General features: G+C 37.7%; 1 protein-coding gene across 4 annotated transcripts in view; it reads right to left on the bottom strand.

The window, feature by feature from the left end:
• MRE11 (MRE11 homolog, double strand break repair nuclease) overlaps positions 1–12295 on the bottom strand; it is a 75563-nt gene that overhangs the window by 48156 nt on the left and 15112 nt on the right. For all 4 annotated transcript variants that reach the window (XM_047071016.1, XM_047071017.1, XM_047071015.1 and 1 more), the window contains 5 exons: positions 11276–11363; positions 10348–10489; positions 6730–6844; positions 1944–2129; positions 881–1052 (listed from right to left, as the gene is read on the bottom strand). In XM_047071016.1, the coding sequence (XP_046926972.1) occupies positions 881–1052; positions 1944–2129; positions 6730–6844; positions 10348–10489; positions 11276–11363 (703 nt within the window). The remainder of the gene's footprint in view (positions 1–880; positions 1053–1943; positions 2130–6729; positions 6845–10347; positions 10490–11275; positions 11364–12295) is intronic.

The following is a 12295-nucleotide window of genomic DNA, read 5'->3' as shown; positions in this document are numbered from 1 at the left end:
ACTGCAGTCCTGATGGGAGTTTTTAGACTGAATCCTCCCGAATCCAGCATACTCTGCAGTTTTTCAGCTATGGCAGTTACATGCTGCCAGGAATGCTGTGCCACTGGGCAAGTTATTCCACCTAAAGTTCAGTTCCTCTTTCTATAAAATGCGGATGGCACAATCTACCCACCTACAGCATTGTTGAGTGGATTAAACGGAAAATGCTGTCACCAGTGCCCAGAATATATAAGCAGCCAATGGATACCAGTGATAATTGTAAGAACTTCGTACCCACAATTAATGTCATTAAGCTGTCAATTTACAGATTATTAAATGCATTCCAACCACTTCTGCAGTGGCTCTAGAATGTCTCAGAGGTCCAGGGGTGGCAATCTGCTTGGTAGGTGAGGTATGGTACTTCTGCTGAAGCTACAAGACACAGAGCAAACACACTTCAAGATTTCATTTGGGGTAGCTTTCAGGGTAGAATGAGATGAGATGAGATGCTAAGGCTCTCTTCATCCTCCATGGTCCCCGCCCCACCCCCCCAATTCCCCAATCAAAGCCACTGCCTCCTGTCATAAATGAAATGCACAAGTTATCCAGTCAGAATTAAAAGAAAAAATTAAGTGTTTGTTTTTGAGAAGGAGGAATGGAACTGGGAGGGGGTTTAATTAAACAGAGTTTGTCCTACATGTAACAGTCTTCCATCTCAGAGCCTAGAAAAAAAAAGTCCTTGATACAACTAAACTCATTCATGGAACAACAGTCGTCTCTTGCAGGCTTCCTGAGAATGTTACCAATATGGCGACTTCCCCATCTCCACTGAAGCATTTAATTAATTGTCAATAACCTTCAACCAAAGCACATCTCATTGACCTTTATCCAGGGAAATTACCTTCTCCAAACAGAAGCTTTGTATGGCCTGGGTTACTTTGGGATTATCTGGGTTAAAAATGTCTGGATGATCGGCCAGAACAATATCTTCCATAAAAAACTGCCGCACCGTGTGGAGAGGAATTTTCTGCATATTCATCTTCCTTCCCTTAACGCGCAGCAAACCAACATGCCTGAAATGAGGAGGGAATCGAAAGCCTTGTCACGCTGTAAATTTTCTCAGGAAAATGTGCACATTAAAACTACCATATTTCTAAGTTTCTCCAAAATATTTCTTTATAAAATCATACTTTTAAAAAAATTTTTTTTAGCAACTTAATGCTGTTATCACAGGACAAATGCTAAACATCCTTCTTCCCCAGAATAAAATCCAGTCATCCCTCCTGTCTGAACAAATATAGTTTAGTGAGGGAAGACAGACAGACAGTAGATCAAACAAAATGTTACCAGGATTATGATAGTGGTATATATATGTATTACATCTGTGTATATAAGTACACATACATACATAAAATGAACTAGCAGAAGTATGAAGAAAAAAACCCATATATCCTACCACCATATTCTTTAAACCTACTATTACCATCTTAACAATCAAAATCTGAGTGGATTCAAGTGGTGGAATCCATCATAAAAATTGGGCTTAATCAGTGTTAACTACTTTAGCATATAACTAAAGAACTAAAAGAAATGAGATGTGCTATAATATTCCACTTATAACCAAAAAAATCTTAATTAAATGGTGTTAGGTAAATTTGTTTATAAATGGACTTTGGGAAATTAGTAATCATCATCATAGCACTTTAACTTGAAATTTAATTAGTAAAACTATTAGCCCTGAATATGCCTAATAAGCTGCAAAATCATTAACACCATTGGGAGGCTCTCTTGTTGAACACAGCTTAAGAGCTGGGAAAACAGTAAGACTACACTGAATGGTGAATCTTTGTGAAGAAATCTATCATATAGATAACCATCACTATCTTGAACTATTAAATGATGATAGTATTATAGCAGGTATTTTTTTTATTTGAATTGATTTGGAAAATATAACCATTACTTACTTCTTTACAGCCTCTCCTGGGGAAAGAGAAGTAACCACTGAACTTCCAGGTTGTGATACATAAAAGAGCTGTTGTTCATTTTTGGTTGGAGCTATTTTACACTCATGTTCATGGCCCCAGATAACAAGATCAATGAAGTCATCCAAAAATTGTTCTGGAATGAAGTTAGTATTTCCGTGTTTACTCCTATACCAAGATTTTTAAAAATAAATAAATGTCCAGAGATACAGAGACACTTCACATTAAGTAAATCTACACAGATCTTTCTTTCTCCATTCATCAAAGCCTTGTTATGTCTCTTCTATGTGCCAAAAACTACTCAAGAGATTAGGGATGCAAACATAATACCTAATTCCTGCCCTCAAAAGGTTTACAAACTTGCAGGGCACAGACAAGTAGGCGCCACAAAAGAGAGAGGGTCAGTTCCACACTGAGAGGCAGATCACGAAAGGCTTTACAGAGGGAAAGTCAGAAAAGCATGAGCTCTCTCAATAATGAAAACGGTAAGTTGGTTTGATTATGTACATATGTAATCAGAAAATAAAGTGAATTAAATCTAAACTTTGTAAAATAAAAAACAAATCTCTAAAAATGTCCAGTCATTTTTTAGCATGTTTTGTTCACTCATAATAATGGATGTAAGAAAGTTTGTCTTACTTAAGAGATGAATTTATAAATAAATTTCATAATAAATATTATTAAATGATATTGTATGAAGATTTTTGCAGACTCTGGTTTTATACCTAGATTAGTTGCCTTTATTAAGAGATATGTAAACACCCAAAGAGAGGAAAGACCAGAAGAAAGTTTTCCCAAATACTGACTTCATCATTGGGAATTTAAGTAAAAGTGTTCAAATACTTCAACCCAGCATTCGCTTAAGGCAAATCGAAAACTCACTCATTCAACAAGTATTTACTGTGTGCCTACTACGTGCCTAGTGTTCCAGATCTCTTCTAGATACCGAAGACAACAGCAGTGAACAAAGTCCTTGCGCTAGTGAAACAAGCAATAACATAGTATGTATGTGTATGTGCTTACGTACGCACGTATAATTTGTCAGGTAGTGCTAAGTGCTGTAAAGAAAAAGGGAAAAGTGACACACAACAGGAATGCTACTATGTGCAAGGTGGTCAGGACAGGCCACTTAGCCAGGTGACACAAGGGCAGAGAACTGTGATGAGGGATCAAGTGTAAGAGGAACGAAAAAAAAACAAAACAAAACTGTAAGCGAGGGAAGAAAGCCCTCGGGAGAGGGCTGAGTCCTGGGCAGAGAGTCACAGAGCACATGACAGAGGTATCGAGGTGGGAATGTGTTCAGTGAGTTTAAGGACTGCAGGGAGGGGGGAGTGGCTGAGCAGAATGAAAAGCAGGAAGGGAAATCAGAGCAGCAGCAGGCTTGTATATCTAAGAATGTTTTTGTGTAAAAAACACACATCTAGGGAACATTATCAGTTACTGAAGAAACAAAGCATAACTCAAATATTGTATGATACAATCGTGCCTTCACAGAGCACCAACTCTTGCATACAGAGGGAAGATTATGCCTGTGGGCTGACTCTGTGACTTCCATCTGACTTTTGACTTAGAAGTCGATCAAAACAGCCTTGTGGAAATATATTACATGACAAAGTGCTCTTCTGCTTTCCTTCTTTCACAGCCAGAAAAACCAACAGGCCCAAGTATAGAAACAAATGGGAAATAAAGTCATGATCTCACAGTTGTGAGATTAAGCCCTGCGTCTGGCCTCATGCTGGGCTTGGAGCCTGCTTAAGATACTCTCTCAATTCCTCCCTGGCTTGCACGTGGACTAGTGCTCTCTAGAAAACAATGAAGTACTTAAGAATGCAGAGGGTGACAAATGCATCTAACAGTACTACAAAAGAATTGCACAGTTATGTTAAAGTGAGAGGGAGAAAAAGGAGCTGGCCTAAGTAACCTTGGAGGTGGTGTTTTCTTTGTTTGTGTCCCTAAAGTTTATTTTGAAAGAGAGACAGAGAGAAAGAACACTAGCAAGGGAGGGACAGAGGATCCGAAGAGGGCTGTGTGCTGTCAGCAGAGAGCCTGATGTGGAGCTTAAACTTACAAACCAGGAGATCGTGACCTGAGCCAAAGTCAGACACTTAACTGACTAAGCCTCCCAGTTGCCCCTAGAGGTGGTGTTTTGACTAGATATAGTGAGGCTAAAAACAAAAATCACTTACATAAACACTGTATACTAGTTGGTAAATTTGTTTCTCACAGGGGTACAGGTCAGCAATTTTAAAAAATTACCTTATATGTCAACCAAGATTGAAAAAATAAGTAAATATACTATAGATAAAATGATCCAGGTTTCTGTTAGAGAAAGAACTCCCAAATAAGAAAAGGGAGAAGACACTCCCTCTGCCCCTCTGCCCTGCTCCCACTCTCTCTCTAAAATAAAAAAGAAAAGAAAAGAAAAATTAAAAAAATGGGGCACCTGGGTGGCTCAGTCAGTTGATCATCTGACTCTTGATTTCAGCTCAGGTCTTGATCCCAGGGTTGTGGAACTGAGCCCCATTTCGGTGTCTGTGCTGGGCATGGAGTCTGCTTAAGATTCTCTCTCTCCCTCTACCCCTCTCCCCTGTTCAAACTCTCTCTCTCTCTCTAAAAGAAAAAGAAAAAAAAAAGAAAAGGGAGAAGACAAAAATGAACCCTATAGGGCTGGATTAGAGTAAGTATGAATTCATGCTTGTGTTTGTGTGTGTGTGTGTGTGTGTGTGTGTGTGTAACACATATGTCAATACACAAATATAGATGTGTATGCATGGGTTAGGACATATACACATATTTCCTTAACTCTGATTACTGAGGGCTAAGACAGCCCCAGTAGCAGTAAGCACACCTAGTGGCCATATCTGGGTTTCTAAATACTCTTCTCCAATAAAAGCAATCAGGGCTCCTTGGAGAAGTGGTTGATTCCAGGGCTAGGGCAGAAAAACACAAGATGAGGCAGAAGCATCTTGTGGTAGTAAAAAATAAGTAAATGTACTTATTAGTTAAGGAAGTTTAAAGTTAAGGAAGTTAAGGAAGATTAAATAATACATAAATGCATAAAGAAAGAAGAAGGCATGCTGAAAGGACACAGAAGCTAATATAAAAAAACTCCCAATGGTCAAAGCTGGAAGAATTTGAGCAACAACAAAAAAACTGGATAGTACTGGATTATAACTCAAAGGATAAAATAAATACCCTTGAGTCCATAACAACATAAATAAAAAAACGAATAAACGAGAAGCAACAAATTTTCCTTACAGAAGACTTACAATGAATAAATGCAGACAGAATGAGGGGAATTAAAAAATAACACATCATAGTATGCATTGCTAGAAACAAGATTCACCAATGGATGCTAGAATTAGCGGGCAAAATTTTAAGGCAAAACAGGATATTCACACAGCCTCAAAGTATTTTTACCAAACTATTAATTACAGAATGGAAAATGGGACCTTGACAATGGTGAAACCTGGAGCAGACCACCTTCATCAAATGATCACTGTGAACATCACCAGCAACTGGCCATTACCAATCCCAACGCTGCCATTCCATCTCACATTCTGATTGCAGCTCTTGGAATCAATCACTTATGATTTCTCCTTCCGATTTTTCCCTACTTTGGGAAAGTAGAAAGTGTAGCAGAACTGGGAAACCCTAAGCAAGAGAAGGAGCACACTCCCAAGTGGTGCAAAGTTCTACGGAGACCACACTTACTACAGCTCTGGCCTGCTCCTCCTTCAAAGCTGTTTCTTTCAGAATGTACATAAGGCAACGCAAGGCTGCCTCCTAAAGCCCTCCTTTCACTGAGAACTTAGTGGGTTCAAGTGCCAGGGATCCTGCACTCAATAAATACCTGTTCAGTAAGTAATAAATTACACAATCAGGCCCAAATCCCTTTGGATTCTTCCTTGATAACTTCTCAGGTCTGTCCCTTCCACATCGTCTTCACGCCCATCACTACCATCATTTTACACTATTTGATCTGTGGTCACATAATAAGCCTTGCATCAAGTCTTCCTTCCTTTCCATCAATCCTGCACCCTACCAACAGATTAAACTTCTTCAAAATACTAGCAAAAGAAAACTGATCTAGCTATATTTAATATATTCCAGAAAAACACTTGCATACATGCACCAGGAGATGCATGTAAGAGTAGTCATAACAAAAAGGTTTAAGAAAGCAAGACTCTGGAAGTAACACAGAATATTCACTAACACGTGAAAAAGTAGAAGTGTACATACCAGTGAAAATTAATTACACTTTTAAGCATCAAAATGGATGAATCTTAGTAATGTAATGTGTAACACACTAAGCCAGCTGCAAAATATACAGCAGGGCTCCAGTTACACCAAACCAAATAAAATACTCATTGTGGACAGATACACACAATTAAACAATAAGGAAAAGCAATGGATTTGATTAAATACAAATTAAAAATAGTGCTTCCTTTTGGAGTATGTGGAAAGATACGGGGTCAGAGAAGGGCATGGGATAATGCACTGGTAGTGTTCTACTTGAATTTAAGATTATTTGATTTTATGGTTGTTCTTGCACATGTCATATTCTTTACAGATAATATATATTGGAACCGATTTCACAATGCAGTCATACGAAGCACAGTTAAGTTCTGCATGATCCTTTAATGACAACTTTCAAAGAATAAGGAACATTTTATGGAAACTGGGAAGCTTGGAAACAGAGATTTAAGGGACCTCCATACTTGACTCAAAATTTTAAAAAGAAGTTTTTTTCAAAAAATTCGTTTACCTGTTCTGATGAATCACAAATAAGTTAAACCAAGAGTTCTCATCTTCTTTTGGTCTCAACATTGTTACCTTTTTATTGACAAACATTCGATAGAGCCTTTCATCTGGAATGGACCCTGAAACAGACGTTATTTTAATAACTGGTTTCTTACTTAGTTTTCAAAAAAGAATGTTTCACTTCTAAATTTTGTGCTTCTCTAAGTATTTCATGTTCTTATTAGAGATACATTTGAAATGTATCATTATTTACAAATGAGTATGTTCCAGGTTCTCACATGACAGCTGCTAAGAAGATACATGTATTGCGGCGCCTGGGTGGCGCAGTCGGTTAAGCGTCCGACTTCAGCCAGGTCACGATCTCGCGGTCCGTGAGTTCGAGCCCCGCGTCAGGCTCTGGGCTGATGGCTCAGAGCCTGGAGCCTGTTTCCGATTCTGTGTCTCCCTCTCTCTCTGCCCCTCCCCCATTCATGCTCTGTCTCTCTCTGTCCCAAAAAAAATAAACGTTGAAAAAAAAAATTTTTTTTAAAAAAAAAAATAAAAAAAGAAGATACATGTATTAAAAACATGTTTCCCAGGGCGCTTGGGTGGCTCAGTCAGTGGGGCATCTGACTCTTGGTTTCGGCTCAGGTCATGGTTCATGAGTTCCAGCCCCGCATCGGGCTCTCTGCTGTCAGCACAGAGCCCGCTTTCTCCCATGCTCTCTCTCTCTCTCAACAATAAACAAACATTTTGGAGAAAAAAAAATTTTTTTTTCCATGTCAGGCATACATACCTTCAAAATCTGGAAAATACAGAATAAAAATTTGAGTTTTCTATGCTTAAATTCTTATTAAAATTTCTAATAATATTGTTTTCCACTATCCCTTTATTATACATACTTTTGACCTAACATACACATTATAAAATACAGACATTAAAAAGGATGAAATAAAAAAATAAATGTATTTAAAAATAATCTTATATATTGGGTTTTTTTAAACCTTAAAAAAAAAATGTTTAGTTTTGAGACAGAGAGATAGAGAGTGAGCAGGGGAGGGGCAGAGAAAAACAGGGACAGAATCCACACTGTCGGTGCAGAGCCTGATGCGGGGCTCAAACTCATGAACTGTGAGATCATGATCTGAACCAAAATCAAGAATTAGACGTTTAACAGACTGAGCCACCGATGCCTAGTCCTTACCCAGCCCCCTTATAAATGGTTTTTAAATAAAGATATTATGCTTTTTAATAATATAATGACTTTTAAATAATTCTTCTTGTACCCTAAAGGATCACCTTAGTCTAATGGAAGCAGCCAAAAAAAAACCAAGTAAACACACAAAATTACACTTTTAAATACTGTAAAAGGGACAAAAGATGCTAAGTGGCGAGTATCAGTGAGGGGACAAGTTGCTGCTTTATGCAGTCATTAGGGAAGGCCTTGGAAGAAAATCCAACAATGCAGAAATGTAAGAACTAGAAGTCTAGCTTCTTAAAGAGAATTTCTAGAGTGTGACCAATGGAACAGATGGTGCAATGTAGAACATATAAACTGGAAACAAAATAGTCAAGGCATAGAAAGCCCAAGGCATCAGAAGGTTGACTGATCTACTTAGGTGGTGAAGCTCTGAGAACACAGACACAATTTGAAGGTAAGTAGGTGAAAAATTTGAGGGAAAGGACAGGGCAGTCTAGCCAGCTGGCAATTAGCTTCAAGGGGGCAGGGTGTCCGCAGATAGGAAAGAAATGGCAAGCAGGGAGAAGGGAGAACAGTGATCCCTCACACTCCACCCTAAGACCTGTAAGAAGCCTGTGAGAAGTGAGTGGGAAGCAGAGCCTTAGGGACTAGTTTCCTGTAAGTCGGAGTGGAGGTAACATGCAGAGAAGAAACTGATGATAGGAGGGAATTTGCTAACTATAGAGTTCTAGTGTGTAGAGAGAAGAATGTGGGTGGGTGGGTGGGTGGGTGTGTGTGTGTGTGTGTGTGTGTGTGTGTAGTCCAGTTAAGAAGAGAACAGGATGGAATGAGACTCTGGGAGAAAATGGAGACTGAGGGATATTCCAGGGGGTGCCTGAGGCATAACAGGATCTTAGTCTGAAAGTAGGAGGATCAATGATTTTCTGCAGATATGACCCCTAACACTGCAGTGATTAAAATACCTGTTAGTAGCTTTTTAAAAAGTGTATTTCACTTCCTGCTCTATCACCTGGGAAATCAGACATAACACTTTGATCTCATTTTCCATCTCTCTACAGATAACCATGATGCTTTTCTACTTTTTAGAAATTATGAAAACTGGACAAAGACTGTAAGCGCCCTAGAGAAAGTATTTAAATAAACCATCCATCATAATTATACTTTTTAAAACATATTCGAAGAGAATTAAGTAAATAAGGTCTTCTAAGGCTTCTATTATACTAAAATCACTCAAAAAATAATAAAAACTATGCAAAGGTTACAGTGTGAAATTTCTCATTTCTCTCAGGGTACTACTTTAAGGTTGATTTAACATAGAATATAATTTTTATAACTCTATACACAATAAAACTACTAAAGCTATTGCATTCATAAAACAAAATATCAACCTGAACTTAATCCAAGGAAGACTCAACAAATAGACTTTGAATGCAGTCTAAAAATATTCTTTGATCTTTTGTTCATATGGCTACAAGCCTAGCAAAAAGGCTTTTTTTTTTTTTTTTTTACCTACTGGACACTAAATAAATTGAGGACAGTCAAGTTGATAAAGCAAATTTTCTGAGCATTATAGATGACAGATCTGAACTAGCACTAACAAAAACATAATGTGAGCCACTAAAGCAGGCCAAATACAGAATTTAAAATTTTCTAGTAACCACATTAAAACAAGTAAAAAGAGACAGGTAAAATTAATTTTAATGTATTTTATTTAACCTAGTATATTAATAAGGTACTTTACTTTTTTTTCTAAGTCTTTGAAATCTGATGTGATTTTTGTATTTATAGCATACCTCAACGCAGACCAGCCCCATTTCAAGTGCTCCATATCTACCTGAGGCTGGTACTTACTGTACTAGACAGCGAAGCTTCAGACATTTCAAAGACTTCCAAGATACCAAAATGCAGTTTTTCTTTTTCTTAATGTTTGTTTATTTTTGAGAGACAGAGAATGAGCGTGAGGGGAGAGAGGCAGAGAGAAGGAGACCGAGGATCAAAGCAGGCTCTGCACTCACAGCTTTGGTGGGGCTCGAATTCATGAACTGTGAGATCATGACCTGAGCCAAAATCAAGAGTCGGCCACTTAAACAAATGAGCTACCCAGGCACCCCTAAAATGCAGTTTTTCTAATTACTCTACAATTCTAACATTCAGGATTCTATATCTGAGTCTAAAAGAAAGAAAAAATAAACAATAGATAGTAAAAGAAAACATTTTTTTAAATCAAAACCTCCAATGAAAGAAGTATCATGGGCTAATGGTCTTACTAAACACTAAAAAATTCTACTAAAACCTTCTATCATTTTTTATGGTCACACATAAGGAATAATTAGATTTGCCTCACTCTTTCCCAAACAGCAAGAAAGTTCATTCCAGAATGTGATTTCCCAGTTGCTTAAACAATTATGTATTGTCATAAACAGTAAAATAAAACCATCTTACCTAAGCCATATAAAGCAATTTTGGAGCTTCCTTTTTGGAGCAAAACTGGACTAATGTCTATCTTCTCCACAGACACTGAACGTCCAAAGTGATTTACAAATCCAGCACAGCTTAGTATGTCCAGGGCACACAGGGCATCTGCCTACGTAGAATGTTTTCAAAGAATATTAATGTATATATCTAAAAATAAGTAATCTCCATCATATTACCTATTAAAAGTATATTCCATATACCACTTACTAAAACATAGATCAGGACAGTGTCTTCTCAAAATAAAATTACAATAGTGAAAGTATTTGCTATGTTTCTTCAATTACAAATGACCTACTGCACCTGGAACCACATGCTAAATGCCATGTTAACATTTCATCAAAACTTAGGATGTCCCGGCCACCAAAAAATAAAAACCAGCCATGAAATGAGTGCTTTGTAATATTAAGCTGACCTCTTAAGCCATGGGGGGAAGAAAACTAGGTAAGTAGTGATTTATGGTGTTCATGATCAGATAAAACAAAAAGATATTTCAAGTGTAGGACCTTTATAAGGTCCTTCCATATCAAACAGGTAATAAGACGATCTAATTTAGATTTCGAACTGTCCATGAAAAATCGTTTTCTACAGGTGAAATTTTGAAATGAGAGACACAAAAGCACCAGGTAAACTGTAAAGCTTCATACAAATGTTAGGTATTTATCCTTACTTCGAGTTACTTATTGTCAACCTCAGCACTAATGAAATAAAAGCACACCTCATACACCAACTATTATTACAGACTTTTAAAAATTATCTAAAAAGCAATATAAAAGACTATGTGAATGATACAAAGTCAACTTGACTTTCTGAGCCAACTGACGAAAAATTTCTGGAAAGGACAAGAATGCCTTCCACAAACTAAAGTGACAACAAACTGGAAGAACCCAGTAAGTACCCCTGTGGGATCATCATGATTGCCATGAATACTGAACACTGGAATCGAAATGTTGAGATTGTCATCTTGGTAGTTCACCCACGGAAACCTTAAAAAAAACAACAACAAAAACACAAAGTTAATGTTTCCATAAAAGACAAAAGCTATTTTCCACAATACCCTCCTTTAAAAAATTAATACAATTTATGGGCAAACTGGATAAGTTGGCAGAAGACCACTAGTTTGGAGCTTTAAAGAAATACAATGACAGGCAACAATTCATTCCAAGTTTGAAGTGCTTCAAAGTACTACACTTTAAAGAAAACACTGTAGTATATGGTGCTTGTGAATTGTACGAAAGAGAAGGATATCTGACTAATGGCAAGTAAAGAGGCTTTCAAATTTTTAAAGGCCTTTGTATAAGAAGAGAGAGGGGAGGAAACACATCCATTTTGGAATCCAAGATTCAAAATTCCAGCTCTATCACTTACTACTTGTGCAATTTAAGTCTCCCACCCACGGGGCTCCTGGATGGCTCAGCTGGTTGAGTGTCTGACTCTTGGTTTTGGCTCAGGTCATGATCTCTCTGTTTGTGATTTTGAGCCCGCATCAGGCTCTGCTCTGACAGTGTGGAGCCCATTTGTGATTCTCTCTCTCTCTCTGCCCCTCCCCTGCTCTCAAAAAACAAAAACCAAAAAACAAAGTCTCCCACCCACTCCTGCCCCTGGAGTCAGCCAGCTCCTCCTCTCAGAGGCAGATGCCATTAGAAACTTCATAGTGTATCTCTGCAAAAATATCTTATACCTTCATAGCAAATAAATGGCATCTTCTCCCTTCTTATACAAATAGTAGTGTAATACAGATTTCTGCACTCTGCTTTTTCATTTAATGTTTTAGAAATCATTCTACATCAGTACATAAAGAGCTTCCTTGTGCATTCTCTGGTGGGACAGTACACCATCGAATGGGCTATCAGAATGTGTTTAAGTAGTTACCTACCAATGGACATTTAGACCATTTCCAGTGTTTTTGCTTTACAAA

The sequence above is a fragment of the Lynx rufus genome, unplaced genomic scaffold, assembly GCF_022079265.1.
Source record: "Lynx rufus isolate CCGP_SWC_20201006 ecotype Redwood Valley unplaced genomic scaffold, mLynRuf1.p SCAF_9, whole genome shotgun sequence".
NCBI classification, from domain to species: domain Eukaryota; kingdom Metazoa; phylum Chordata; class Mammalia; order Carnivora; family Felidae; genus Lynx; species Lynx rufus.
Note: the sequence above shows the minus strand (reverse complement) of the source record. Positions and strands in the feature narration are given on the sequence as shown.